General features: G+C 68.3%; 2 protein-coding genes and 2 non-coding genes across 17 annotated transcripts; all 4 read left to right on the plus strand.

Moving 5' to 3' along the window:
* Nucleotides 1–556: 556 nt before the first annotated feature.
* Nucleotides 557–19,040, plus strand: EIF4G1 (eukaryotic translation initiation factor 4 gamma 1). Of its 14 annotated transcripts, XM_054206014.1 has the most exons (35): nt 557–692; nt 1,650–1,710; nt 2,845–2,953; nt 3,056–3,142; nt 3,395–3,427; nt 4,047–4,067; nt 4,701–4,874; nt 5,232–5,331; nt 7,073–7,185; nt 8,238–8,330; nt 8,404–8,470; nt 8,837–9,715; nt 10,857–10,945; nt 11,148–11,334; nt 11,705–11,838; nt 12,091–12,228; nt 12,420–12,593; nt 12,674–12,871; nt 13,138–13,284; nt 13,379–13,615; nt 13,692–13,796; nt 14,206–14,359; nt 14,469–14,569; nt 14,669–14,771; nt 14,881–14,983; nt 15,610–15,866; nt 15,945–16,060; nt 16,224–16,396; nt 16,554–16,679; nt 16,762–16,843; nt 17,075–17,173; nt 17,292–17,426; nt 17,512–17,593; nt 17,666–17,806; nt 17,921–19,040. In XM_054206014.1, the coding sequence occupies exons 3-35, from the start codon at nt 2,879–2,881 to the stop codon at nt 18,100–18,102; spliced, it is 4,905 nt and encodes a 1,634-aa protein (XP_054061989.1). In that variant the 5' UTR covers nt 557–692; nt 1,650–1,710; nt 2,845–2,878; the 3' UTR covers nt 18,103–19,040. The 14 variants fall into 14 exon arrangements, with proteins under 14 accessions (XP_054061989.1, XP_054061991.1, XP_054061992.1 ...); XM_054206016.1 differs by lacking the exon at nt 4,047–4,067; XM_054206017.1 differs by lacking the exon at nt 3,395–3,427.
* Nucleotides 10,991–11,067, plus strand: LOC128912202 (small nucleolar RNA SNORD66). The gene has a single exon (XR_008467526.1). It is a non-coding gene; the product is annotated as a small nucleolar RNA SNORD66 (small nucleolar RNA).
* On the plus strand, nt 12,270–12,345 carry LOC128912203 (small nucleolar RNA SNORD66). Its single transcript, XR_008467527.1, has one exon. It is a non-coding gene; the product is annotated as a small nucleolar RNA SNORD66 (small nucleolar RNA).
* A 1,726-nt stretch (nt 19,041–20,766) lies between the features above and the next one.
* On the plus strand, nt 20,767–25,532 carry FAM131A (family with sequence similarity 131 member A). The gene is given in 11 exon segments (XM_054207230.1): nt 20,767–20,822; nt 20,824–20,867; nt 22,501–22,625; nt 23,637–23,730; nt 24,003–24,185; nt 24,471–24,599; nt 24,960–25,004; nt 25,007–25,089; nt 25,091–25,291; nt 25,293–25,364; nt 25,367–25,532. Coding segments are annotated over 11 exon segments (1,077 nt in total). The 3' UTR covers nt 25,412–25,532.
* Nucleotides 25,533–26,888: the final 1,356 nt, after the last annotated feature.

Raw genomic sequence — 26,888 nt, forward strand, 5'->3', positions numbered from 1 at the left:
TGGAGGGTCTCGGGTGCCTGGGGGCTCTGCTGGCGGTCAGCCCTGGACCTTGAGGGGTGGGGGCAAGGGCCCGTGTCCGCTGTCCCCCGTGCGTGCAAGGTGCAGGGTGGGGCCTGGGTGGGTGCTGCGGGCGCTGGAGGGGCGACGGTCCCGGGTGGACACAGACGCCAAAGGGGGCTGGTGCTGGGTGGGCGCCGGTCCCGGGTGGGTGGGTGCCGGTGCTGGTCCCGGATGGGTCCCTGTCCCGGGTGGGTGTTGGGGGGGTGCCGGTGCCGGTTTTGTGTGGTTCCAGGTCCCGGGTGGGTGCCGGTGCGGCTCCCGGTGGGTGGGCGGGGCAGGGCCGTGGCCGGGGGGCGTGGCCCGGGGGCGTTCCCGGCTCCGCCCCTGCGGAGGGCGGGGCGAGCGCGAGACCCCTTCCCCCGCCACGTGACGGCGGCGGCGGCTGCCGACGGGGTCCCGCGGCGCCGCCGTCACGTGAGGCGGGCGGGCGGCGCCCGCAGCGGCTTCAGGCGCGCGCGCGCGGCCGGCGCCCCGCCCCGGCTCCCCCAACCCCCCCCCGCCTTCCCCGTCCCCGCGCGCCCCTCCCCCGCGCGGCGCCCGGCCCCGCCCCTGCGCGCGGCGCGGCTCCGGAAATGGTCGTGCTGCGCTGCGCTGCGGCTGCGTCGGGCCGCGCGCGCTGAAGGAGACTGAAGGTAACGGGCGGGGGCGGGGCGGGCGCGCGCCGCGGGGGGGGGGGGGGGCGGGCGGGGGAGGGGGGGGGGGGAGGGGGTACCGGTACCGGGCCTCGCGCCGCCCTCCCGGGCCTCGCGCCGCCGGGCCCCGCCGCCACCGCCACCACGTGGGCGCCGCCCCGCCGCCGGCCGCCCCCTCCCTTCCCTCCCCGGCCCCGCTCCCGCCCGGCCCGGCCCGGCCCGGCCCGGCCCCGCCGTCCCGGGGGTCCCGCGCGGCGCCGCTCCGCCCCCACGTGCCGGCCGGTGCGTCCCGCCGCTGCCGCGCACGTGCTCCCGCCGCCGCGCCCGCCTAGGCCCGCCGCCGCCGCCGCCGCACGTGGTGCGTGCCCCGCCGCCCCCGCCCCGCCGCGCCCGCCGGTGCCGGTGCGGTGGCGGGCCATGGCGGCGGCCGGCAGTGACACGTGTCCTTGGCAGAGGCCGCCGCCGCCGCGGGGGGGGAGCGGGGCCGCCGGATGCCGCACCGGGCCCCGCGCCGCGCCCCGGCCTCCTGCCGCCAAGATGGTGCCGGCGCCTCGAGCCTGCCTGCCGCCCCGGCACCGAGCCGCCCGTCGCCGCCCGCGGGCGAGGCCGGGCTCGGGCCTGACGGGGACGGCTACTCCCGGCCCGGCGCCGCGGCCTGCCCCGGCCCCCCCGCATTGTGTGTCCCCCCCCGCGGCGGCCCGGCCCTGCCCGCCGGTGCCCAGCTCGGCCGCGGCCTGGCTGCCCCAGGACCCCCGCCCCGCCCGCGGGCCCAGTGCAGGCCGCGGCCTCTCCCGGCGTGGGGAGCGGGGGGGGGTAGCGGAGGTTCCCCTTCTTGCCCCCCCGGGACGGGACGTGCCCGGCCGCGGGCACTGGGGGTCGGGGGGGGTCAGCGCGGTACCGTGCGGCCCCCCTCCCCCGCGGGGCCCGGCTGATCTCTCTCCCCTCCTCCTCTCGCAGTCAGTCGGATGAACGGTCTCTGCAGGCCCGCTCAGCCGGCCCAGGTTTTTCCCGCGGGGGGGTGAGTATCCTGCTCGCTCCTGGTCGTACCGGCGGGGGGGGCCGGCTCTGCCCGCACCGCGGCTGTCCCCCGGCGTCCCCGTCCCCCGTGTGACACCCCCTAGCCCCTCTTTTTTGGGGTGACCGGTGCCAAGGCTGAGCTAAGGTGGCCCAGGGCCCGTGCCCCGGGGCTGGTCAGGCCGGGCCGTCAGTGCTGGGTGAGCAGGAGGCCGGGGGGGGGCACCGGGGGGTGCAGCCCAGACCCCTCACCTCCGAGCCCCCAGCAGGACCCGTCCCCACTGGGGTTGTGGCTGTGTGTGACCGCCGTGGTGGGTCTGTGGGACCCTCCCCCGTGCCAGGCTACAGCCCGGGGGGGGGGGTGGGTGTCAGGGCACCCTGGGGGTGCCGGTGTGGCCCGGGGGTGGTGGGATGTGGGTTCCCGGGGGCACCGCGGGTGTCCCTCACCGGGTGCGGGGACCCCCCTGGGGTGCGGGGTGGGGGGGCACCGCCTCTCCTTCCTTCCCCGGCGGCCTTTGCACTGGGGCGGGGAGCGCAGCACCGGCTGCCAAGTCCCTCCCGGGACAGCTGGAGGGTGCCCGGGTGCCGGTGGTGGCGGGGGGGCTGCGTGGTCCCCCCTGGGCAGGGCACCGGGCGGGAGCGTCGGTGGCGCGAGGGGACGCGGGAGCTGCTCCCTGCCCTCCCCGGTAGGCGTTTGCGGCGTGCGCCGGGGACCCGGCAGCACCGGCAGGAACAGGTTTGGCCAGCCGGGGGAAGCGCTTAGTAGGTCAGCCGGGGTGGAGCTGGGCACGGCTGACGCCGGGGTGCCGCTGGCCCACCCAGCCCCCCGGAGCCGGTGGTGGCCTGGGTGCTGTCAGCAGGTCACAGGCACCGGTGTGGGGCTCACCGTGGGGAGGGGTCAGTCCTGACGGTGGGCATGGCTGGGTTTGGGGCACAATGGGAGGCTTTGGGTGTCCTGGCAGTGCCCCAGGAGGAGTGGCTGGGGGTCTGTGCCCTGGCGTGACGCCATCCGGCGGGTGTCTGGCTTTACGCTGAGGGGCTGGAGATGCCCTCTTATTGGGGTTGACGTGGAAGGGAGACAGGTGCTCCCGGGGTGCTGCCCGCCTCCGTCTTACACCCGCTGTCCCTGTCCCCGCAGATAGCGAGGGGATCCTTATGCACAACCCCATGAAATGAACAAAGCTCCACAGCCCACAGGAGGAGCCCCGACAGCCCCGCACCCTGCCCCTTCTCCCGGACTGCCGCAGGTAACCGGGCCCTTCGGGGTGGGGGGGACCCAGCTTTGCCCCCTTCCCCAGTTTGTGCCGGGGGCGGCGGTGCCATCTCCTTCCCTCCCTGCCTCCCCCCAGCCGACGTTCCCACCCGGTCAGACGGCACCTGTGGTTTTTAACCCGGCACCGACCTCACAAATGAATACGCCTTCTCAGCCGCGCCAGGTAAGGGCTGTGCCCTGGGTTGGAGGGGGCAACGGAGGGGATCCAGCAGATTTCTGCCTCCTGGCACCCACTGCCACGGTGCCCAGGGGTGCGAGGTGCCCCGCAGGGAGCATGCCTGCCATCCGGACCACGACCGGGGACCTCCCGGCCCTGGGGTGGGGGATCAGACGCCTCCGGCCAGGGATACCCACCAAGTGACTGCTCTTCTCTCCTTCCTCCCCTGCCCCAAACCTCCCTCTCCTCCTCTCTCAGTTTCCAGCAGGGCCTCGGGCTATTCACCAGCAGGTACTAACCCGCTTCCCCCTCCCCGCATGCCGAGCACCCTGTCCCGACACTGCACAGGAGCACCCACCCTTGGTGTGAAAGGGCCGGGGAGCACCTGGGACCCCAGAGCTGGGGGACGGGCTGGTCTGGGGGGAGCTGGGGACACCCGCTCCACTTTGGGGGGGTTTCCCCTGCAGTGTCTCCACGATTTCCTCCTTGCATGAAGCCTGCAGCATGTGGCTGTGCCTGTGCTAACCCTGGCCCAGGCTGCTGCTTCTGCCCGTGCCCTTCCTCATCCTCCTCTTCCTCTTCCTCCCCACTTTGTGGGTGTCTCCCAAGGCCCTGTGGTGCTGTACAGGGCTCTGGGCCTCCATCAGCCCTCTTGTGAGGAGCTGCTGGGGACAGATCTGGTGACGTCCTTGGCTGTGCTGGCTGGGAGTCCCTCAAACCTTTCCCTGCCCCTCGGCGGGTCTCTACAGGGGACCCTGGTGGATTTGGGATGTGGGCACTGGGCAAAGAGCTCCCCAGCCTCCTGTCCCCTCCTCTGCCAGCCGCCCTGCATCCAAGCCCTGTCCCAATGCGGGTAACTCCTCTCTCTCTCTTTCCCCTTTTCCCTTCGTACGCGTGCCCTTGCTAACAGGGAGGATTCAGGTCTCTTCAGGTAATGCTTTCTCCTTGCCCCAGGGTGGGGTGCGAGCGCGGACCCTTCCTTGCCCACTTGCTGCTGGGCTCGAGCTGCTGCCCCTGGGGATGCTCTTGCCCGGCAAAGAGCCGGGTTGGGATGAAGGGCACGGGCTGGGGAAGAAATATCAGTCTCTGCATGCCCTGGGCTATCCAGCTCCAGCGCGGCTCGGCCATGGCAGGACTACAGGTCCCAGCATTCAGTGCGAGTGCCGGGAACCAGTGTGGAGCACGTCGGGACCCGCCGCCGCCGAGCTGCGTGCGGCTGTGGCCGGCTCCGGGCGCTGGAGCTACCGGCCCCGCTTGGGCTGGGAGGGGGCTGTGCCGGGCATGAGCTGGGTCGGGTGGACCCAGGCGGCCCCGCAGGTGCGTGGGGACAGGACGATGCTGGGGGGGGTCAGCTCGGGTGAGGCGGGGGGGGCTGCATCCCCGCAGAGTTGGGGGGTGGGTGTCTCCCCTCTCGCCATGCCCAAACTGACTTTTTGGGATGATGCGTGCTGCCAGGCTGCTCCCCTCAGAGTGGGGTGGGAGGGAGAGTCCCGCCCTGGGTGCGGGGGTGCCGGATGGGGGTGCTGGTGCTCCGGCCTGACGCCGTGCCCCGTCTCTCCCCAAGCATTTCTACCAGAACAGGGCGCAGCCTCCCGCCAACGCGTCCCGCGTGCAGAGTAACACGACGGCCCGGCCTGGCCCCCCTGCCCATGTGTATCCTGCCGCTTCCCAGGTGATGATGATACCCTCCCAGATATCCTACACACCTTCCCAAGGAGCATATTACATTCCCGGACAGGTGAGGGCCGTGCCCCGGGCTCCGCGGGAGGGGGCTGGGGTGGGCACTGGTGGGGAGTGTTGCCTGGGGCTGGAGCCCAGGACTGTTTTGGGGGGGTGGGAGGGGTTCCCCAGGCTCTTGGAGCACCCACTGATCCGAGCAGGGTGTTGCCTGGCTCTATAGAGAGGCGTCAGGCAGCACTGGTCCCCTCCCCAGCAGCCCACCGAGGACCACGGGGCCCGTTTTGCCTGTGTCCTGCTCCCTGCCCTGGCGCCCAGCTGGTCCGCAGTCAGGTTTGGGGGGATGTCAGTGGTTTGGGGGGGACGTCTGTGCCCTGAAGTGGAGGTAGCTGACCTTTCTTCTTCTCCCCCATTTCAGGGTCGCTCCACGTACGTCGTCCCGACCCAACAGTACCCGGTCCAGCCCAGTGCCCCTGGTTTTTACCCTGGAGCCAGCCCCACAGAGTTCGGGACTTACGGTACAGACCAGGGGGTGTCTCTGCTCCTCCAGCCCCAGCACTCCCCCCATTTTTTTTCTTTCCTGACTCTGGCCTCCCTGCAACACCCCCGACCCCCCTGTGCTCAGGAGCCGAGCACAGACCCCTCTGCCAGCTCACTTTGCCGTCTCTGCGACTCCATGACTGGCTGTTTTGGGGTGCAGGGGGTGTTGCCTGTCTCCCAGCAGCACTGAGGGCTGCGCATCATGTCCCACCGGTCCATCCACCCCCGCCCTTTTCCAAATCGGGACCATTTAATGTTTAACTCTCCTGGCAGAGGGCCGGGGCAGACTTTATCCCCTGCTCCCCCTCACTCGCTGCCGAGCGGTTTAGTGCTTGCTGACACCCCCCCTAGCTCCCAGCTCCCCGGGGAGCCGAGCCCGGCGTGCCGGGGCCGCTCCATGCCTGCCCTCTCTCGGCGCTGGGGAGCGGCGGTGGTGGCAGCCCCCCCTTCTCTCCCCCACTTGCATGTGGCCACCCGGGCTGTGACTATATTTAGGCTTGGTCGGTCCCGGGAGGCCCGGCAGACACAGAAATGTGAGCCGAGGCCTCTGTCCCGGCCCCAGCGCGGCAGCAAAGCGTAACCGGGGCGGAGATGGGCTTCTCCTGAGCCAGGTACGTGCCCGTCTGCCCTCCCTCTTGTCCCGGGGCCTGGCTGGCCCCTCAGCAGATGGAGGTCGCCCCTGGCAGTGGCTGGCTTCCGCGCTTGGGACAGGGCATGGCCGCCCCTTCGTGCCTGGCACTGGGGCATCCCCTGGGTGTCCCCGTGGTGTCTGGGGATGGCTTTGCCCCCTGGCTCCGCTTTGGGGCTGACACGGTTCCCAGTGGTGCTGACAGCAGCGTGCCCCTTGCCCAAAGGACTGGGTGGGTGGCCTGGCATGGCGTGTGCCCCTCGGCGGGCGAGATGGGACAGCCCTTCTGGTCCTGGGGGGGGGCAGCTCGGGGTCTCCCTTCTCCACCCCACACCTGGCCTGTCCTGGGGTGCGAGGCCTGTCCAGTGCACCTGTACCCCCTCGGCAGAGGAGGGGTCCCCTGGCTCTGGGACAGGGCGGTCACCAGAGCACCGTGGGCGGGTTCCAGGCTCAGCACAGCCGGGAAGGCGCTGGAGCTGGAGGGGCAGGGGTCCGGCCATGCCCGTTGCCCCTGTGCCCACATCCCTGTTGCGCTGCCCTGGGGGTGATGCTCGCGGGTGCCCGGGGAGGAGCAGTGTGCCGCTTGGGGGCTGTGCCAGCCCTGGCTGGGGTCCAGCCCTGCTTCCAGCCCCCGCTGTGGCTCCCTCCCCTGGGCTGGGGCTGTGTGGGGCACCCCAGCCCCTCGGCCTGGGTGTGAATGGAGGGTGCGGATGGGGCTGCCTGGTGCCGCCCTTGGGCTGGTGCCGGCCCCGGGGAGATAAGGGTGCTGGCAGGAAGGTGGCCGTGCTGGGACGCCTGTGGAGCCGGGACACCCGTAGCCGGCATGGCCGTCAGTGGCGTGGGGCCGGTGGGCACGGCGGGCGCCCGCGGGGCCCGGCTGGGCGTGGGGGCGGCGCGGGGACGCTCTGCTTCACGGGGAAGGAATTCGGTCAGGCCTGTCGGGCGGGTTGGGACGATCCGGGACAGATGCGATGGGGGTTCGCCGCAGAGCGGCCACGAGCTCCCCAGGCTCCTGACAAACCCCTGTGTTTGGGGGACCAGGGGGTCCCCAGGATGGTTTGGCCGGTCTGACGCTCTCTCCTCTCCTCCAGCGGGTGCTTATTACCCGGCGCAGGGGGTGCAGCAGTTCCCGGCGGGGGTCCCCACCGCCCAGGTCATTGTGAGCCAGCAGCCGCCGATCCCCCCAAAACGAGAGCGCAAGACGGTAAGGAGCCGCCCGCCGCCGGCCGCGGGGGGGGGCTCACAGGCAGGAGGGGGTGGGTGCCAGCCCCGGGGCGTGGGACGGGACGTGGTGCAGGGCAATGGAAGGGGGCGGCGCGGGGCTGTGCCCCCCCGGGCTGGGGGGGCCGAGCGAGGGGAGCGGGGTGCGCGGCGGGTGCTGGCGACCTTGGCCGTCCCGGCGGGCGGCGTTGTGCTGAGTCACGGCTCCCGGGGGGGTGGGGGTGCCGCGGCTGCCAACTGCTGTCTGCTCCCGGAGATGCCGGTGCTCGGAGGCCTCCAATGGGGCCTATTTATAGCGGGGAGCCGGGCGGCTGCCGGCATGGCCCCGCGCCGGGGGTGCTGCCAGGGAGGGGGTGCTGGCATGTCCTCGGCAGAAGGGCCTTGGTGCCCCTTGGGCTCTGCTCTTGCTGCCCTGGGAGCGGGTCAGGTTTGGGGGTGGGTGAACAAGACCCCTGGCTGCACCGTGTCCCCACCGGCGTCCTGGACCCACGCGTGTCCCCCGTTTCCCCCCCCAGTAGGGTGCCCTGTGGCTCCTGCACCCACAACAGCTCGGGGCCAGCAATGCTGCAGGTGTGCGGGGTGGCACAGAGCTTGCCGCCAGGGCATTTGTGTGCCGAGGCTGGTCCCCTGTGCTGTCCCCGAGGCAGGGGGGCGTCCCTGCAGCCCCTGTGCCAGCGCCGTGGTGCCTTGGGATCCTCCGACCCCTCAAGATGGGCACTGGCCTGGGGACATGGCGCTGGCTCCAGCTGCCTGGCTCGATGGCTTGTGAGGCTCGCCCTGCCCCGTGCTGTCCCTGCCCGCCGGGCATCATGACAAGACGGTGTCTGTGGGGTACTGTGCCCCGTGGGGATGGGAGGTGTCACCCACCGGCCCCCAGGCTGTGCGTGGCCAGGGTGGGCACAGCGCTGAATGAGCCTCTCCCCTTGGAGAAGTGGGTGTCCCGGGGGTGTCGGGCCCAGGGAAGGGGGGTGGCCCCTGTGCTGTGTCCTCCACCCCACTGACAGCTTCCCCCTTTCTGCCCTCACCCCCGGACAGATCCGGATACGAGACCCCAACCAAGGTGGCAAAGACATCACTGAAGAAATCATGTCCGGAGCAAGGACCTCATCCACCCCCACCCCTCCGCAGGTAAGGGCACTCCCCAACGGGGGCAGCGCGGTGTGCATGGGGCCCTGCTGATCTCCCTCTTTGTCCCCCCCAGGCTGGAAGCGGTTTGGAGCCCCAGGCCAATGGAGAGACCCCCCATGTAGCAGTTATTGTCCGGCCAGGTAAGTGCCCGTGCTGAGGGTGGCTGTGCCAGCCAGCATGGCTGCTGCTGGGCTCCTTGATGGCACTGTGGGATGTGAGGTGCCAGCCTGGCCGTTCCTCAGTTCCCCTGGGGATTGTGGGTCAAACGCGTTCCACACTGGTGTCCCCATGGTGTGTCCAGGAGAGTTTGTGGGGGCTGTCTGCTCACCCAGCTGTCCCCTGGGCACTGGAGGACCCCCCATCGTCCCTGTCACTTGTTTGTGATGTGGGTTGGCACATCTGTCCCTATCCATCCTGTAGATGGAGGGATCGGGGCGGGGGGGGGAAGCGGGGTGAGCCGGAGGATCAGAGAGCCCCCCCCCCTTTTAACGCCTCCTCTCTTGCAGATGATCGCCCGAAGCCCGCGCTGGTGGTGAGCAAGCCCGTCTCCCTGGAGCCCAGCAAGTCTGCGTCCCCGTCGCCTCCCCCTCCCCTCATCCCCGAGGTGGAGCCCGTGGTGCTCTCGGCCATGACGCTGGTGCCAATGGAGCCCCCCGTGGACGCGGACACTAAAGCGGAGCTGGGCGAGGCGCCGCCCGACCCACACAAGACGTTTAGCGCCATCACTACAGTGCCAGGGCCTGTGGAGCCCCTTGTGCCCGCGCCCGACATGGACACAGTGGCCGCGGAAGAGGAGGTTGCCATTCCCCTCGCGGAGCCCACCCCGCAGGCGCCTGTGCCCCCCGAGGTACCGCCGGTGCCCGTTGTTCCCCTGATGCCAGCCGTGCCCCCGGTGCCAGCCGCACCGTCGCCGCCGCCCGTCGTACAGCAGGCCCCCGAAGCGCCCGCCAAACCCGCCTCCCCCAGCCCCCCGCCACCCCGGGAAGAGCCCTGCCCCGAGCCCACGGCTGAGCCCGCCACTGAGGCCAACGGTGTCCTAGAGGAGGTGTCCGAGCCGGTCCCTGAGGTGCCCGTGTGCCAGCCGGTGTCGGTGCCTGCGCCAGTGCCCGTGCCCGCGCCCGCCCTGGACTCCCCCATCGCCCAGCCTGAAGAGCTGCCCCTGCCCAATGGGGTGGAAGGCACTGTCAAAGCGGAGCCGAGCGAGGAGCAGCCCGAGTCGGACATCAGCCCCATCTCGGAGCCTGAGGAGCCAGCCCAGCCTGGCACCCCTGCCTCCCCCCCGGCGGAGGAGGAGGAGGAGGAGAGCGAAGGCCCCGGTGAGGCCCAGGAGCGGAGCTCGAGCCCGACCCCTGCCCCTTCGCAGACCTTGGAGGCGACCGCGCAAGGTTGGGGATGCTGGGCTGGGGCGTGGGGGGCTGTGGGGGGGGTCACCCGGGTGTGGGGCTAGGCTTGGGGTACAGGGAAGGTATCGGAGAGGGGCATGGGGTTAGGTCACCTGGGGTGTGTGAGTTTGGGGTGCTGGGGGGGACAAGGCGCCTGTGGGTGGCAAGGTCAGGGGAGATGTCTGGGGAGCGCATCCGTATGCAGGAGCATGGGCTGGGTGTAGAGGGGGTGTCTGTGTGGGTGCCCTGGGGAATGGGGTGCCCCGAGGAAAGTGCGTTTGATGCAATGCCTTATTTCGGGGGTGTCGGGTGGTGTATCGGGGCTGTATCTGAGGGCTGTCCCCAGCTGTGCGGGGGCACCGGGGGGTGCAGCGGGAGGAGGGGTGGCAGGAGGGGAGATGTGGGGCACCTTGCGCAGGGGTATGCCAGTACAGAGGGGTGCCCAGGGACGTGAGGTGCCCTGGGGATGTGCTGGGGTGAAGATGTGTGGTTTTTTTGTTGTTTTTTAAGCACCCTGGGCAGGAGTGTGTGGTTCCGTAGGGATACTGAGGGAGGGTGGGGGAGATGGGCACACAGGACATGTCCATGCGGAGCACCCTCTGCAGGGGTGCAAGGGGGCTGTAGGAGGGCGACCTGCTTCTTGGGACCACTTCTGTGTGGGGTGGTGCATAAGGGTGCCGGGGTGGGGGGCGTACGGAGACAGGTGTGTATGGGGGTGTCCTCGTCAGGGCTGCTCTGCAGAGGGGTGTGGGTGTCTGCAGGGGTCCCCTGAGGCTGCGCTAGGGAAGGGGTGTGAATGGGGTGCTTCGGAGAGGCACGTTGGTGAATCGTGGTGCAGCGGCTGGATGGGGAGAGGTGTGAGGTGTGTCTGTGGGGTGCGTTCTGGGGTGCACACTCAGGGAGTGGCGTGCTTAATGGGCTGTGTGTAGGATCCACAGGGCTGCAGGTGCCTGGGTGGGCACACGGCGTGTTTGGGGACAGGGCTGTGCTGGGGTGGCAGGACCATGCCCCATGGCTCCCCGCGGCCCCGTCCTGAAGCTCGTCTGGTGTTAACTGGGGCCTCACTGGTGACACTGGAGTTGGTGTCAGGGTAGCAGGGGACTGGGAGGGTCTCTGTCCTTCACCTCCCTGCCTCTCCTCCCAGTCGCCATGTCGGTGCCAAAGAAGAAGCGAAAGATGAAGGAGCTGAACAAGAAGGAGGCAGTAGGCGATTTGCTGGATGCCTTTAAAGAGGTGAGTGTCCCAGCAGTGTCCGGGCGTCACCCTGTGTCCTGCCTCCTTCTGTGATGAACTTTGCTTTGTGCCATCGTGTCTGGGCCACTGAAGCTCCGTGATGGTAATGAGGATCTGAGGGGGGGCGGACGCCGGGGTGTGGGGTGGAGGGGGCAGGACCAGGCTCGTGGGGTGACTGCTGTCCCCGTTCCTCCCAATGCAGTCTCAGATCAGTGACAGTGCCTCGGAGGTGGAGAACAAGCCCCCTGCGTCCACCCCTGCCCGCGAAGCGGAGGACGTGGCCCCCGCCCGTCCACAGGAAGAGTCGGAGGAGACGTGGGAGGAGAAGGAGGACAAGCTGGCCCCGGAGAAGGGCAAGGCTGCCGACCAGAAGTACCGCTACAAGGAAGGTGAGCTCTGCCTTGGCCCAGGTCTCTGCTGGGAGCCACCACCTCTCGGCCCAGCCTTGGGGATGGTCGGGGTGGCACAGTCCAGCTGTCTTAAACCTCACGCTCTCCTCCCATCTTGTTCCCAAGCCTGGCACAAGGTGGGTGACAGAAGCCCCAGCAGGAGGGTCCTAGCAGGAGGCAGGGAGCTGGTGGCTTGAGGCTTTCTGCCTAAGCAAGCAGCATTGTGCTTGTGCCGTACTAGGCTGGGGCAGCTCTGTGGTTCTCTGTATCCCACCTCGCTGGTCCCCGGGTGGGCCCGGACCTGCCACAGCTCGGGGGGGAGGGTACAGGACAGGCTACATCAGGGTCTCCCTCTTGCCCCCCACTGCAGAGCAATGGAAACCACTGAACCCCGAGGAGAAGAAGCGATACGACAGGGAGTTCCTGCTGGGCTTCCAGTTCATCTTTGCCAGCATGCAGAAACCCGAGGGGCTGCCCCAGATCACGGATGTGGTGCTGGACAAGGTCGGTGCGGCCCTGGGAATTGGGGGTATGTGGGTGGTGCCCGGGTGGGGGTCCGGCTCCTCTTTGTGCCTTGTCAAGGCAGGGCAGGGACTTGCCTGCTGTGCTCGGGGTCCTGTTGCAGCATCTGCAACGAGCCTTGAGCCTGGAGTTGGGGTGGGGGGGCACCTGTGGGGCCTTCTTTCCAGTTCCTTGTCCCGGCGCTGAGGCTGGGGGATGGATCCGTCCCGCTCCTCTGCCCCCGGGCATCCTCAGCCGTGTGTACCTTCGCAGGCCAACAAGACCCCGCTGCGGGCGCTCGACCCCATCCGCCTCAGCGGCATGAACTGCAGCCCTGACTTCACCCCCTCCTTCGCCAATCTCGGCCGGCCCGTCATGGGCAACCGGGGCCTGGTGAGTGTCTCCTCGCTTCACCTGCGCCGTCCCCCTCCGCCTTTCCGTGATGATCAAGCCTTCGAGCCGCTGTGTCTGGGCCACTGATGTCCATGATGGAACTGAGGATCTGAGCGGGCGGATGGGGACAAGCTGGCAGCCGGCCCCGTTGGTCCCAGGGCAAAGAGCTGAGTTTCTTCTCCCCATGTCAGCCCTCAGGGTTGGGTCCCCGCCGCTCCCAGCAGAGCCAGAGGAAGGAGCCACGAAAAATCATTGCCACTGTGTCCCTCAATGAGGATGTCAAGCTGAACAAGGCCGAGAAGGCCTGGAAACCCAGCAGCAAGCGTGCCTCTGAGGAGGAGGATCCTGAGAACATCAAGACGCAGGTGGGAGTTGGGGCAGACGGGCGATGGGAGGGCTGGCGGGGGGACATGCCTGGCTCTCGCTGATCCTGTTGTCCTCGCAGGAACTGCTCCGCCGTGTCCGCAGCATCCTCAACAAGCTGACGCCCCAGATGTTCCAGCAGCTGATGAAGCAAGTGATGGAGTTATCCATCGACACGGAGGAGCGGCTCAAGGGTGTCATTGACCTCGTCTTCGAGAAGGCCATCTCGGAGCCAAACTTCTCTGTTGCCTATGCTAACATGTGCCGTTGCCTTATGGGGGTGAGCATGAGCTGGGGGGCTCTCCTGCCGAGCTGGCAGGGCTTTGTTTGGGGGCCTCAGTTGAGCTTGGCAGGGTCCAGACCCTTCAACGTGGGGTGGGGAAACTGGGGCGCGTGGATGGAGGACCAAGTCCAGAGTCTTAGCAGGGCATCACAAGGGTATGGGGTGGCTTTTCCCTGGTTTGAGCAGTGCCTGGGCATTAGCTGGCCAGCTTTTGGGGAATATGTGACTCATGCTCCTTGCCTGGGTTGTACCTCTCCCTGCAGCTCAAAGTGCCCACAACAGACAAGCCCACGGTGACTGTGAACTTCCGCAAGCTGCTGCTCAACCGCTGCCAGAAGGAGTTTGAGAAGGACAAGGACGATGACGAGATCTTTGAGAAGCGGCAGAAGGAGATGGACGATGCCAGTGCTGTGAGTTGGGCTGGGAGGCTGTGGCTGAGGGCTGGCACGGGTGTCCTCGGGGTGGCCCTGGGCTCTGAGCTGCCCTGCTGTGCCCTCCCTGCAGCCCGAGGAGAAGGCGCGCATGAAGGACGAGCTGGAGGAGGCGCGGGACAAGGCCCGCCGGCGATCCCTAGGCAACATCAAGTTCATTGGAGAGCTCTTCAAACTGAAGATGTTGACGGAGGCCATCATGCACGACTGCGTGGTGAAGCTGCTCAAAAACCACGATGAGGAGTCTCTTGAGTGCCTTTGCCGCCTGCTTACCACCATTGGCAAGGACTTGGACTTTGAGAAGGCCAAGGTACTCCTTGCCCTCCCCTGCTCTGCCCTGCCCTTGCCTTTGGGAGGGATGTGACCATGACTCTGTCCCTCTATAGCCCAGGATGGACCAGTACTTTAATCAGATGGAGAAGATCATCAAAGAGAAGAAGACATCATCCCGAATCCGTTTCATGCTTCAGGATGTGATTGATCTCAGACGGGTAAGGCGCGTGGCCTGCCATTGCCTGGGGACTGTCCTCTGTCCCCTGCTTGGTCCCGTGGACCTGCTGGCTTGCGTCCTCCAAGTGCCAGCAGTCCATGTGTCCCCGGGAGGGGAGGGGTGGGTGTGTAAGTTGTGGCCAGCCCCAGAGACACCATGCTAGCCCGCAGCCCTTGGTCAGCATGGTAGCAGTAGTGGGCACACAGTAACCGGCAGCCGTTTAATGCAGGGGGGCTCCAGAAACTGAGCCTTTTTGTGCCAAAAGCTGCCACAGCACATGGGGAGCTGCGATGGCTGAGGCAGGAGAGCAGCCTGCGGCTTTGAGTGTGGGATGGCTGGGAAGGGGGAATGTCTGCCTGCATCCTCCAGCCAGCTCAGTGCCCTCCTCCCTCCTTCCCTGCCCTCTGCAGAATAGCTGGGTGCCGCGGCGAGGAGACCAAGGCCCCAAAACCATCGACCAGATCCACAAGGAAGCAGAGATGGAGGAGCATCGGGAACATATCAAAGTGCAGCAGCTCATGTCGAAGGACAAGAGGAGAGGACCCCCTGGGCCATCCTCCAGCGGTGAGTGCCTGGGCTCGGGGGCACCAGAGGCTGCTGGGGGGGTGGGTTGCTCCTGCTGGGGTACCGTGCGAGGCCAGGCTGTGCCTTACATCTGTCCCCCTTGTCCCAGGTGGGCGTGGAAGCCTGGTGGCAGACGATGGCTGGAACACAGTGCCCATCAGCAAGGGCAACCGACCCATTGACACCAGCCGGCTAACGAAGATCACCAAGGTGAGGCCGGGGGTGCACTGTGGGCAGCCGAGCCGGCTGTCTGGCCCGGATCCCGCCTTGCTGTGGGGTTCAGAGCTGACTCTGTCTCTCCCCCTGCAGCCTGGATCCATCGACTCCAACAACCAGCTCTTTGCGCCAGGCGGGCGGCTGAGCTGGGGCAAAGGCAGCAGCGGAGGGTCTGGTGCGAAGCCTGCAGATTCAGGTGGGCAGCGTGGGGCTGGCTGGGTGCTGTGGGAGGGGGGATCCTTCCCCTGGTGGTTCCTGTGCCGGGGAGGTGCTGAACTCTGAGATTCCCCTCTTTTCACGCCCAGCATCTGATTCAGGGCGACCAGCCACGAGCACCTTGAACCGCTTCTCAGCGCTCCAGCAGTCGACCCCTGCCGAGAGCTCAGAGTCCCGGCGCGTGGTGCAGAGGTGAGGGGCCAGCCCGGCCTTGGCATGTTGGTCTGCAGCCCAGGGAGGAACCCCCCAAATGGGGTGGTGGTCACTCAATACATAGGTGAATGTGTGGCATCTGGGCTGGAATAATTCCTTGTGGCAAGATGGGGGCTTGTTGGGGTCAGGGGTGAGTCCTTGTGGCAAAGAAGGCTGATCCCGCCCTGGGCTTCCTCCCTGCTGTTTGGCACTTGGGGGACCACACCTGGGTGCTGGGTCTGGTCTGGGGGTCTCGGGACCAGAGAGGCATTGATGGGCTGGAGGGAGTCCTGTGGAGGCTGGAGCACGAGGTCCCTGAGGAGAGTTGGAGTGGGGTTTTTTCAGGAGAGAGGAAAACAAAGGGGGATCTCACCATGGTCTGCGGCAGGGGGAAGGTGTGGGCAGGATGGCGCCGGGCTCTGCAAAGCTGTGTCAAAGGCAAAGGGCATGAGTTGTAACGGGAGAAACAGAAAAGCGTTTTCCCCTGAGGGTGGTCAGGTGCTAGAAGAGGCCCTGGAAAGGGCTGGGAATGGAGTGGGACAGCTTTGCCTCACAAAGCTCTGCAGTCTGGGGGTAGGGAGGGTGGCAACTGGCTCTTCACGCTGTGTCTGTCCTCCTCCCACCAGGAGCAGCTCCAGCCGCGACAGGTCAGAGAAGGCTGGGGACAGAGGGGACCGGGAGTCGCGTTCGGAGAAGGGCAGCGACCGCCTGGAGCGTCCCGACCGGGGGGAGCGGGCAGACAGGAACAGGTCTGCCCTCACCAAGAGGAGCTTCAGCAAAGAGACGGAGGACAGGAGCCGAGAACGGGAGAAGCAGGGCGGCCCCGAGGCCGTGCGCAAGGCTGCTAGCATGACGGAGGAACGGGACAGGAGCCGGGAGACCGGTGAGCTGGGGAGGAGCAGTGTCCTGGGGGTCTGGCTGCAGCCTGGGGCTCTGCCTGATCCTTGCTCTCTCCTCGCAGTTAAGCAAGAGCCAGCACCTCCTGCAGCATCCCCCAAGCCCGCGCTGTCAGAAGAGGAGCTGGAGAAGAAATCCAAGGCGATCATAGAGGAATACTTGCACATCAATGACATGAAGGTGGGAGCAGGGGGGATGCCAGGCATCGTGTGGGCCCTGTAACGTGCCATCCGCTCCCCTGGGCGGTAGGACTGTTGGGCAGGGTGCCCGCGGTGCCTAGATGAGGAAGGGGGAAGCCAGGGCTCGCCGTGGGGCAGCACTGACCCCCCTTTTTCCCCCGCAGGAGGCCCTGCAGTGCGTGCAGGAGCTGGGCAGCCCCTCCTCGCTCTACATCTTTGTGCAGAATGGCATCGAGTCCACGCTGGAGAGGAGCACCATCTCCCGCGAGCACATGGGCGTCCTGCTGTGCCAGCTGGTGAAGGCGGGCACGCTCTCCAAGGAGCAGTACTACAAAGGGTGAGGGGCCGGGGCAGCCTGGCCGCAAGCTGGTATTTGCTTGGCTTTGAATTCGGCCCTGCCTTGAGCAGGGCTCATCACTGAGACCTCCCGAGGTCCCTCCCAGCCGGGGGCACAGGGGCTGCTGGATCCCAACGGCCCCCCCTCTGCCCTGCAGGCTGCGGGAGATCCTGGAGGTCGCAGAAGACATGGAGATCGACATCCCGCACATCTGGCTGTACCTGGCTGAGCTCATCACCCCCATGCTGCAAGAGGAAGGCATCCCCATGGAGGAGCTGTTCAGGTGAGGGCTGTGCCCCTCCACGGGGGTCCCAGGGGGGGTCTCCTGGGGGCAGTAGCTCAACCAGGTCTCTGGTGCCCTGCAGGGAGATAACGAAGCCCCTGGTGCCCATTGGGAAGGCCACTACGCTGCTGGTCGAGGTGCTGGGCTTGTTGTGCAAGGGCATGGTAAGTGTGTGGGGCTCGTGTAGCTGCTGGCCACTGCCCTGGGGACTGGTGGCCTACTCGGGGGCGGGGGGAGGTTGGCATGCGGGGATTGAACCGCTCTGCCACCAGAGGGCATGGCAGGGGGCATCCCTTGCCGTGTCTGACTCAGGGGGGTGGCATGGCCAAGCCTCAGTGTCCCCCTCCCTGGAGATGGAGGGCGTGGGGTGCTGATGCCATCTGTCTGTCCTGCAGAGCCAGAAGACCGCGGGCAAGCTGTGGCGGGACGGAGGCCTGAGCTGGAAGGAATTCCTGCCCGAGGACCAGGATGTCAATAAATTTGTCACAGAGCAGGTGGGAGCTCAGGGGTGGTGAGTGGCAGAGACGGGCCGTGGGGGGAGCCTGGGGGCTCCTGCTGCCGGGAGCATCCCCTGTGCTGCCCTTAACGGCCTGTCCCTGCCCGCTCCCCCAGAAACTGGAGTACACGATGGGGGACAGCTCGGACACGCCGAGCCGCAAGGAGCTGACCTCGGAGGAACTGTGCAAGCAAATAGACAAACTGCTGAAGGAGAACCCCAACAACCAAAGAATATACGACTGGATCGAGGTGAGGGTGTGGGCGCAGCGGCTCTGGGGGGGCTCCCTCCTGGCTCCCTCCCCACCTCACAGCCCCTCTACCCTCCCTCCTCCAGGCTAACCTGAGCGAGCAGCAGGTCTCGTCCAACACGTTTATCAGGGCCCTGATGACGTCTGTGTGCCACTCAGCCATCGTTTGTGAGTACCGGGGTGAGGTGGGGGGGTTCCCGCTGCCCACGCTGGCCCCCTCTCACACCCCGTCTCCCGCAGTTGAGAACCCCTACCGCGTGGACGCCCTGGTCATCCGCAACCAAGCCAAGCTGCTCCAGAAGTACCTGCGGGACGAGCAGAAGGAGCTCCAGGCGCTCTACGCCCTGCAAGCCTTGGTGGTGAAGTTGGACCAGCCTCCCAGTGAGTGTCGCGGGGACGGGTGGGCTGGCGGGAGGGGTGGCAGGCGCGTCCCCCACCCTGGCAGGGTGGCTGGTGGCTGGGGAATGGCAGGGCCCCCCTTTGTCCCCTCCCCAGACCTGCTGCGGATGTTCTTTGACGCCCTTTACGACGAGGACGTCATCAAGGAGGAGGCTTTCTACAAGTGGGAGTCCAGCAAGGACCCGGCGGAGCAGCAGGGCAAAGGGGTGGCTCTCAAATCGGTGACGGCCTTTTTCACCTGGCTTCGGGAAGCCGAGGATGAGTCGGACAACAACTGAGCAGCCGTGAGGAGGAGGAGGAGGAAGGCGGGGAGAGAGCGGGGCACCCTGGGGAGCGACTCCATCCCCTCCCACCCCTGGCCCCCCTGGACTTGCTGATGCTGGGGCCGAGGGGACCCGCTGTGCCCCCCCTGCAGCCCCCCTCTCTCTTTCCAGTTCTCCTCCTCTCCCTCCTCCCCCCGTCCCGGTTCTGTTTGCGAGGCCTGTACTGGTTTGTCACCATGATAATAAACGGATGCTGACGGAGGCGGCTGTCGCGGTGGGTCCCCTCGGGGCCCCTCTCCCCCCGCCCAGCGCAGCCACAGCGGGTCTCTGGGAGCCGGGCAGAGCACCCCCGGACTCGTGTCATGGGGAGGGGGGACGGGATGGGGACGTGTCTCTCCCCTCCTCTCCCCCCTCCTCTTCCTCCTCTCCACTTCTTGCTGAAATATAGAGAGATTATATATATATAAACTTATTAAATTTGGTTTGGGGACAGGAGCGTGATTTCTCCCCCTCCCCTGTCCTCTCTCTATTCCTCCACCACTGCCTGGAACCCCCCTATATGGTTTTTTATTTTAAATATAAATCATTCCCCCCAGCTCCTGCTGTGACACCTGGGGAGGGTGCCGGGGAGGAGGGGGGGTGACCCCTTCTCTCTGGGCCAGGCTGAGTTCCCTCCTTCCCCCCCAAAGCCCCCATCTTCCTCCCAAACGTTTAAGGCCACAATTGGGCAAGCGACGGGGCGGCCCCCCCATCCGCGTCCCCTGTATTTATAGAGCGCCGGATGTGACGAGCCGCACGTGTAATTATTAAAACAAGGATTCAATTACTGGTCACGTGAATTTGTAAATAATTTTTTTTTTTTTGCTTTTTTTTTTCTTTATGGAGTATTTAATTGAAGATTTAAAGGCATCTTTTCACCTTAAAACTGGAAATAAAAGAACATTGCTAAATAACGCCCCGTGTGCCGCTGTTGCCACCCCCCCCGTCCCATGTCCCTTGCGCCTGGGCTGCCGTGGGGCTGCAGCCTGGAGCCCAGGCAGGGGCCAGCCTCCCCTGGCACCCCCAGGCCAAGGTAGGTACCCCCACCCCGCGGCTGGGAGGGGGGCAAGGGGGTCAGATGTGCCTGGAGCCGGGTCCCCTGGGCCCCCCCATCGCCAGCTCTGCCTGGCACAGCGTGTGCTGGGATGGAGCAGGGCCCAGCCCCCAGCCTGGCTGCGGAGCAGAGCTCCAACGTCCCCAAGTGTCGCCTTTTCCTGTGGGCACAGAAGCGGTGGGACCGGTGTGGGCTGCTTGGGGTCTGCCTCGGGGCGGGAGAGCGGAGCTGGGCTCCCCCCCGACCTTCTGTCTTGGGGGGACCCTTGTCTTGCAGATGGGATGGAGATGGAGCAAGCCCAGGCTGGCCCCGGCGCTGCTGGGGGGCCCTGTGGGGGTGTCCCTTCTGGGGCCTGAGGCGAGGGTGGGCTGCCCCCCACTCCCGGGCCTGGGCCGGTGTTTGGTGTGTGGCTGCCTCTTGCTGAGTCACCCTGGCCGTGGCCCAGAGGGTACAGAATAATTAACCAGAGGCTGTTCCCCAGATTAGAGGCTGATCCGTCTGAGCTGCAGCCCTGGCACTGCTCGTGCTGGGAAGCGGTTGGCAGGGAAAGGCTGGCAGGGCCTGGGGAGGGGGGGGTACTGGGCCAGGGCCTCCCCCTGAGTGAAGAGGGAGGCCCTTGGGCTGCTCCGGTGCCCTTCTTTCCGAGGGGGAGGGTGGCACCCGGGCAGTGCCCTCCTGTGCCAGGGGAGCGGTGCCGCGGTGTTAATTGCCATCAGTAGGTTTCAGAACGAACAGAGGCCTTTGGCTGCAGGGTGACCCCTCAGCCCGTGTCTCCCCGGGGGGGTCGCTGTGGCGCTGTCAGAGGTGACGTCCTCGCCTTGTGCCCCCCTGCCCCAAACCCGGCTCCAGCCGGGCGCGACCCCCAGCTCCCCCCCCCCCCCCCCGGCCTGTGTGCTCCCCCCGGCACCACCAGCCCCTGGGGATGGGGGGGGACAGACGCCCCCTTCCGCGGGTGGGCCCGGGGCTGGGGGGGGCCGCGTGGCCGGAGGGTCCCGTCCCCTGTCCCCCCCCGGGGCTCGCGCGGGGGGGCCGGGGCGGGGCGGCGCTGTCCGCGGTGCTGGCACCGGCGCTCTCCGCGGTCCCGGCCTTCCTCCTCCTCCTCAGCCCCCTCCTCTTCCTCCGTCCGCCCTCCTCCCCCCAGCGCCCCCCTCCTCTTCCTCCATCCCCCTCTTCCTCTTCCTTCAGCCCCCCTCTTCCTCCATCCTCCCCGGCTGCCTTCATCCCCCTTCTCCTCTCGCTCATCGTCTCCCCTTCCTCCCGGCCTCCCTCTCCCCAGTCCTCCCCTCCCTCCCTCTTCCTTAGCCTTCATCCTCCTCTTCCCCAGCCTTCATCCTCCTCTTCCCCAGCCTTCCTCGTGCCCTTCCTCCTCCTCCTCCTCCTCCCTCCGTCTCCTCACCCTCCTCCCCTTCCTCCCCGTCTCCCTTCCCCCTCCCTCCTCCCCCTCTCCCTCCTCTTCCTCCCCCAGCAGTGACGTCTCTGGACGTGCCGCTCCCCGGCCCGGCGCAGCCACCGCTCGGGGCTCCCGCACCGCGGCCCGGCCCGCCAGGACCCTGCGGGGGGGGCGCGGGCGCTGCCCGGGGCCGCCCATGCGGCCGGGGGGCGATGCGGGCGGCGCGGAGCCGGCGGTAGTGCCCGCACCGGGGCCCCCCCGGGAGCATGGGCTGCATCGGCTCCAAAACCACCATCGGTGGGTGAGCGGCACCGGGCTGGGACCGGGGGCGGGGAGGGGGGGGGAGCGGCATTTGGGGCCCGTGGGGGGGTCGGAGAGGGTGTAGGGGGACTGGGGGTGTGGGGTGTAGGGGGGATGCGGAGGCTGTGGGGAGGCTGCTGTGGGGGGGCGGGGGTGATGGGATGAGGGTGTTGGGGGCTACAGGCGCTGGGGGATATGGGAAGGTGGGGGCCGGGGGCCGCTATGGGGGGTCTGGGGCATGGGGGAACGGTGTATGGGGTGGTTTATGGGGATTGGGAGGCTACAGGGGGCTGGGGGATATGGGGAGGGGGGCACAGAGGATTGGGGTGCCTAAGGCTGGGGGGGGTACAGGGAGATTGAGGGCTCTGGGGGAATCGGGGTACCTATTGGGGGGTGGGGGCTGTAGGTGGATAGGGGCTTGGGGCCTGGGGCGCTGCTCTGGGGCAGCTGGGGGGCCGGGGGAGACACGGGGGGTGAGGCTGTGTAGGGGTTGGGGGTGCTGGGGGATGGTGTCGGGGGTGCAGGGGGCTGGGAAGGGGGGATGGGACTGGGGTGCTGGTCAGAGGCCTGGGCGGGTGGGGGGGTGCTATGAGGGGGAGGGAGGGGTTTGGGGGGCTATTGGAGGGGCTGTGGGGGGTGGCAGGGGTGTGCTGAGGGGTGGTGGGTGCCACAGGGGTGCTGTGGGGGTGCTGCAGATGTCCTGGGGGTGCTGCAGGAGGGATGGGGGCGACGGGGGCTGTGGCCGTGATCCGAGGGTGTTCCGGGGGCTGGGACGGTGCCGGGGGTGTCGCAGACACGCCGGGGGGGCCCTGGGGGTGCTGTTGCCAGGGGGACAGGGACGATGACGCTGGGCCATCACCACGGGGCGCCCCTGCCCGCAGCCGGGGGTGGGGGCGATGCCATCGGCACTTTCTCCAGGAGCCAGGGGCTAATCCCAGAGGGGGGCTGGGGGGAGCACTGATTGGCCCCCCCACTTCCCACCTCAGGGTGGGTTTACGTCAGCGGGGGCCACCTTGGTGCAGGGGAGGCTCCTCGGGCACATCCTGCCCTGGCCCCTCGGGGCTGGCTTGGCCTGGGGGCCACCGTGACAGGGGACCCTCCCCGGCCCCGGTGCTTGGGAGTCAGTGCCCGAGGGGCCGGGGACCCACCCGTTTGGGGTGCGGGTGCCAGGAGTCGGGCTGCTGGCGGGGGGGGGGAGGACGGGTGTTTTTGTTGCCCCCATCCCTTCTTGCTCCTTCCCCTCCTGCCCCAGAGATGGGGGATTGGAGAGGGGGATTTTGGCGATGGTGGCGGAGCGCCAGCCCCCCGCAGCACGGCCCAGGGCTGCCTCCTCCCGCCCGGCCCAGTCCGTCCCCTCCGGCCTGGCCCGGCTGCCCCCAACCCCGCCGAAAGAGCTGCCAAGCCGGGATGGGCGCCCGGTCCCCGCTGCCAGGCTGGGCCCGTGCGTTACCGCTGACACAGGGGGAAGAGTTGCCCGGGCGTGAGTCACTTGTGCCGCAGCACCCGCCTGCTCCGGAGCACCCCTGCAATGAGTTATGTTCGGTCTCAGACGGGGCAAAAAGCCTCTCCCCCGGGGTTGATGGGGGATGGAGGTGGCTGATGCCCCCCCCCTCCCCGGCTCTTCTCGCAGTGGCTGTGGACACGACGCTGTGCGTGGAGTGGAAGGAGGTGAAAGTGCTGTCGCCGCTGAGCGCCGCCCGCCCGCTGCCCCGCCTGGCGCGCCAGGCCTCCTTCGACAGCCAGGACTTCCTCCAGGTACTGCCGACCCAGCCGAGCCCGGCCTGGCTGCCGGTGCCCCATGGTGGAACGCCCCTCCTGGCCGCGGCCGTGGGCACGGTGGGCTCCGCCGCCCGCTGCCTGCCCGGGCCTGCCAGCCCGCAGTGGCTCCGGGGCTGCTCTGACGTCAGCCGCGAGCCGGGCTGTATCCTGGGAGAAATCAGTCCACGGTGCCTCGTTGCCATGGCAATGCGATTTGTTGCGCGCCTCCAAATCCCGCATCGCTTCCCCCGTGGCCACGGGCTCGGGGCCCGGCGTGGCCAGGACGGGCAACGGGGACGCAGAGCGGGGCGTTGCGGCACGGCGGGTGCTGCCAAGGAGCGGGCGCTGGGGAACGCGGCCGCGGTGGCCTTGCACACGCGTGTGTGTGTCTGCGTGTGTGCGCACAGGCTGGGGGGACGCTCAGGGCACCGACTAGCACCGGGCGTGCACGCGCCTCTGTGTGTGTGTGCAAACACACGTGTGTGTGCGCGATACATGCACACAAGGCATGAGCACACGTGTGCGTGCAGGGAGTTTGCGTGTGCGCACGGCAAGGAGGGCCCTGTCGGCGGTGCGTGGATGGATGTGTGAGTGTGAGAGCGTGCGCACGTGCGTGCAGCCAGTGCACATGTGTGTCCGCGGTCGGTGTGTGAGTGTCTGCGTGTGCATACACGTGGTTACGTGAGCGGGCGCGTGCAGGCGTGTGTGCACCGGGCACGTCTGCGTGTGCACGTGTGTGCATGCACACGTATGAGTGCGAGTGTGCACAGTGCGTGTGCACGTGGCAGCAGCGTGCGGGTGTGCGTGTACCCACTGCCCTGCGTGCGGCGGCTGCGACCACCCCCCTGCACACACGTGCGTGTGCCTGTAACACACGTGTGCGCAGACACTCCAGGCCCTGCCGGGAGGCACCAAGTGGGGCCGAGCCCCCTCCCGGGGCAGGGGGGTGGTGGCAGGGGGAGCGGGCAGGGTGGCCAGGGGCTGTAACCCCCCTACCCCCCCCCACAGGTCAATGTTGAGGACACTGTCGAGATGCTGCCCAAGTCGCGGCGCGCGCTGACCATCCAGGAGATCGCCGCCCTGGCCCGCTCCTCGCTGCACGGTAGCTGCCTGGGGTGTGGGGGTGCCCGGGGGGGGCGTCCGGGGAACGGGGCGGGGGGTGTGTGTATGTCTCCTCCAGGCGAGGGGGATAGGGCTCTTGGGGTCTGGGGGGCTCCCTGGGGTCACCAAGGGTACCATCGGGGTCCCCGGTGGCACCCAAGAGGAGGGTCCCAAGGGCTGGGGGTGAGAGACGCTGGGTGCTGGGGGGCCATGGGCTCTGCTGAGGGCACTGGGGGCGTCTGGGGGGTGCTGACGCGGGGGCACATCCTGCAGGCATCTCGCAGGTGGTGAAGGAGCACGTGACGAAGCCGACGGCCATGGCGCAGGGCCGCGTCGCCCACCTCATCGAGTGGAAGGGCTGGTGCAAGCCGGTGGAGCCGCCCACCGCCCTGGAGAGCGCCTTCAGCTCCTACTGCCACCTGAGCGAGGGCGAGCAGGAGGCACGCTTCGCCGCCGGTGGGCACCGCGCTGGGCACGGCCGGCAGAACGCTCCCCCGCCGCGGCCAAGGACAGGGGCAGCGGGGAGGGTTGTCCCCATCCCTCCTTCCATCCTTCCTTCCATCCATCCGTCCCCTCCATCCTTCCATCCATCGCTCCTTCCATCTATCCCTCCATCTATCCATCCTTCTTCCATCCCTCCCTCCCTGGTGCCACAAGCACCATGGGCACAGAGCTGCCGGGGCGGGGGGATTTTGGGGGCAGCCCGCGGTGCGTGTGTGACGGGTGCCTGTCCCGTGCCAGGCGTGGCGGAGCAGTTTGCCATCGCCGAGGCCAAGCTGCGAGCCTGGTCCTCGGTGGACGGGGACGACTCCAACGACGAGTCCTACGACGAGGACTTCATGCCCTCCACGGAGAGCTCCCAGCCCACCGGTGAGTGCCGCGGGGGCCGGGTGTCTGCTGGGTGGGCAACGTGTCCCGGTGTCGGTGTCCCGCTGCTGGTGCCAAGGGCTGAAGGAGCGGGGGTGCCCGATGCCCGACCACATTCCCCAGCCTGGCCACCCCCTCACAGGGCAGTGCCCCTGCGTGGCCCACGGCATCGCTGCACACTCCGCGGTGCCAGGGCATATTTTTTTTTTTTGCCCTTTGGTAGCCACCACTGCCAGGCACGTGGCCATTTGGAGGCAAATGGGGCACGGTGCCCGGTGCGGGCTGCTCCTGTCCGGCGGGGCTGGGGGGCGGGGGCTGGCGGCAGCCCCCCACGCTGACCCCGGGCACGCTGTTTCCCCGCAGAGCTGCCCGTCGCGGCCCCCCCCGGCGCGCTGCTGCGGGACCTGCTGCAGGGCACCTGTGCCAGCTGGGCGCGCGGCACGGCTCCTGCGAGCCCGAGAGCGACTCCTCGCACACCCTCTCCCCCGAGACCCCTCTGCTCCAGCCTCTGCAGCCTGGAGATGGTGTCCCCCTCCGAACTCACTGCCAAACTGCTGGGCTCCCTGGGGGGCGAGGACCTGCTGCTGCCCAAGCTGGCCCCCCCTGCCAGCCAAAGTGCCTTGGGCGGGGGCCTGGCACGGCTCCGGTGCCAGGACTCCCTCTACTCCGTGTCCTACGCCGACGCCTGCCTCTCGGCCCGCCGAGGACGAGGTGGTGCTGAGCAAGGACTTCCCGCTCCGACGGAAAGTCTCCGACGTCGCGTCCTCCCGGGGTGGCAATCGCTGGAGGAGGAGGAGGAGGCCGAAGAGCCCTGATGCCCCCCCCCGCCGGGGTGCCCTGCCTCTCCTGGTGGGGGTCCAGCCCCCCCCGCCGCCGTCCCCCGGCCGGACCCTGCGCTGGCGAGGGGACGGGCCCTGACGCTGCTCCCCGGGCGCGGGGGGGGGCTAAGGGGGACACCGCAGCCCCCCCGCGGGCAGCGTGCCCCCGCCGTGCCCTGGCCCTGCTTGGCCACATCGTTGCCCTCCTGGATTTTTGCATGAGAGCGGGGAAGGGGCGCGGGAAGGGCTTGGGGGGGGTCCGACCCCCCCCACCCTGACGCCCAGATGTGGCCCCTGAGACTGACGGGACCGAATCAGTGGGGCTGGTTGTTCGCATGTTCCCCCCCCAAACCGCCCCGGACTCCCCTTTCAGGCACGGGTTCCCCCCCCCCCGTTGCATGACCGAACCCCTCGCGAGCCCCCGCCCGGCACCCCCGGCTCGGGCGGCGGGGGGGTCTGGGGAGCGGGGGGCTTTTTCCCCTCTCCCCCCAGCCAGCTTTTATCGGACCGAGTTTTATACTGTGAACTGCTGCCTTGGGGCACGGGGCCAGTGTGGGGGCCGGGGGGGGGCCGGGGGGTGTCGGAAGTGCCGCGGTGCGGGGGCTTTCTATATTTTTGTATGCGCGTGGGGCCGGCACGGAGAGACAGCGGGGCCGGGGGGAGCTCCCAGGCTGGGGGGTTTGGGCCACCAGCCCACAGCACCCCCGAGCCAGCCCTGCGGCGGGGGGGCTCAGCCCAGCCAGGGGCCCCCGTCTGTCGTGGGGCTACGCGGGGTGGAGCGACGGGGGGGGGTCCCGCGACCGCGGTCCCCATCCCTGGGTCACTCGCCCCTAGCAGGGAACCAAGTGCCTACATGAAGGGCGACAAGCACCCCTGTCCTGGCTGGGGGGGCCACCCTGGCTGGGGGCCCCCCCGGGGCCGCGCCGGGGGGTCCAGGCATGCCGTTTGGGGGAGGAATGCCAGTTTTTGCCAACGCTTGCCCCCCGCACCTTCCCGCATGGCACGTGTTCTCGTGGGGCCGCTTGCCCGCTGCATGCTGCTCCTCGCCCAGCCCTGCACCACCCCCCCCCCCCCGCTCCCCACGCACCCCCCCAGCACCCCCCATCAGCCTCCGCTGGGCACAGCACCCCTTTCTTCCCCCCCCCCCCGCTGCCGTGGGGTGCCCGGCGTGGGGCCGGCACCCTTCCTCCTGCATGGCCAAGCTGTGACAGGGTGCCAGGGCCCGCAGGCCTGATGCCATGCTGATGGGCTCCCTGCCACCCCCCCCCCACCACCCGCCATCCCCCGCTTTCCGGCAGCAGCGGGTGCTCCCACGGCGCTGGGGTGGGCTGGGGGGGTCCAGGGTGGCTGCGGATGGGGGGGTCTTTGCTCTGCGTGCGCGCGCGTGTACCTGGGGGTGTGTGTGTGCATGTACACGCGTGTGCAGACCCGCGGGAGCTGCCCAAGCCCCCCCTGCCCCGCTGCGGGGTGCCCC

The sequence above is a fragment of the Rissa tridactyla genome, chromosome 6, assembly GCF_028500815.1.
Source record: "Rissa tridactyla isolate bRisTri1 chromosome 6, bRisTri1.patW.cur.20221130, whole genome shotgun sequence".
Classification (NCBI taxonomy): Eukaryota; Metazoa; Chordata; class Aves; order Charadriiformes; family Laridae; genus Rissa; species Rissa tridactyla.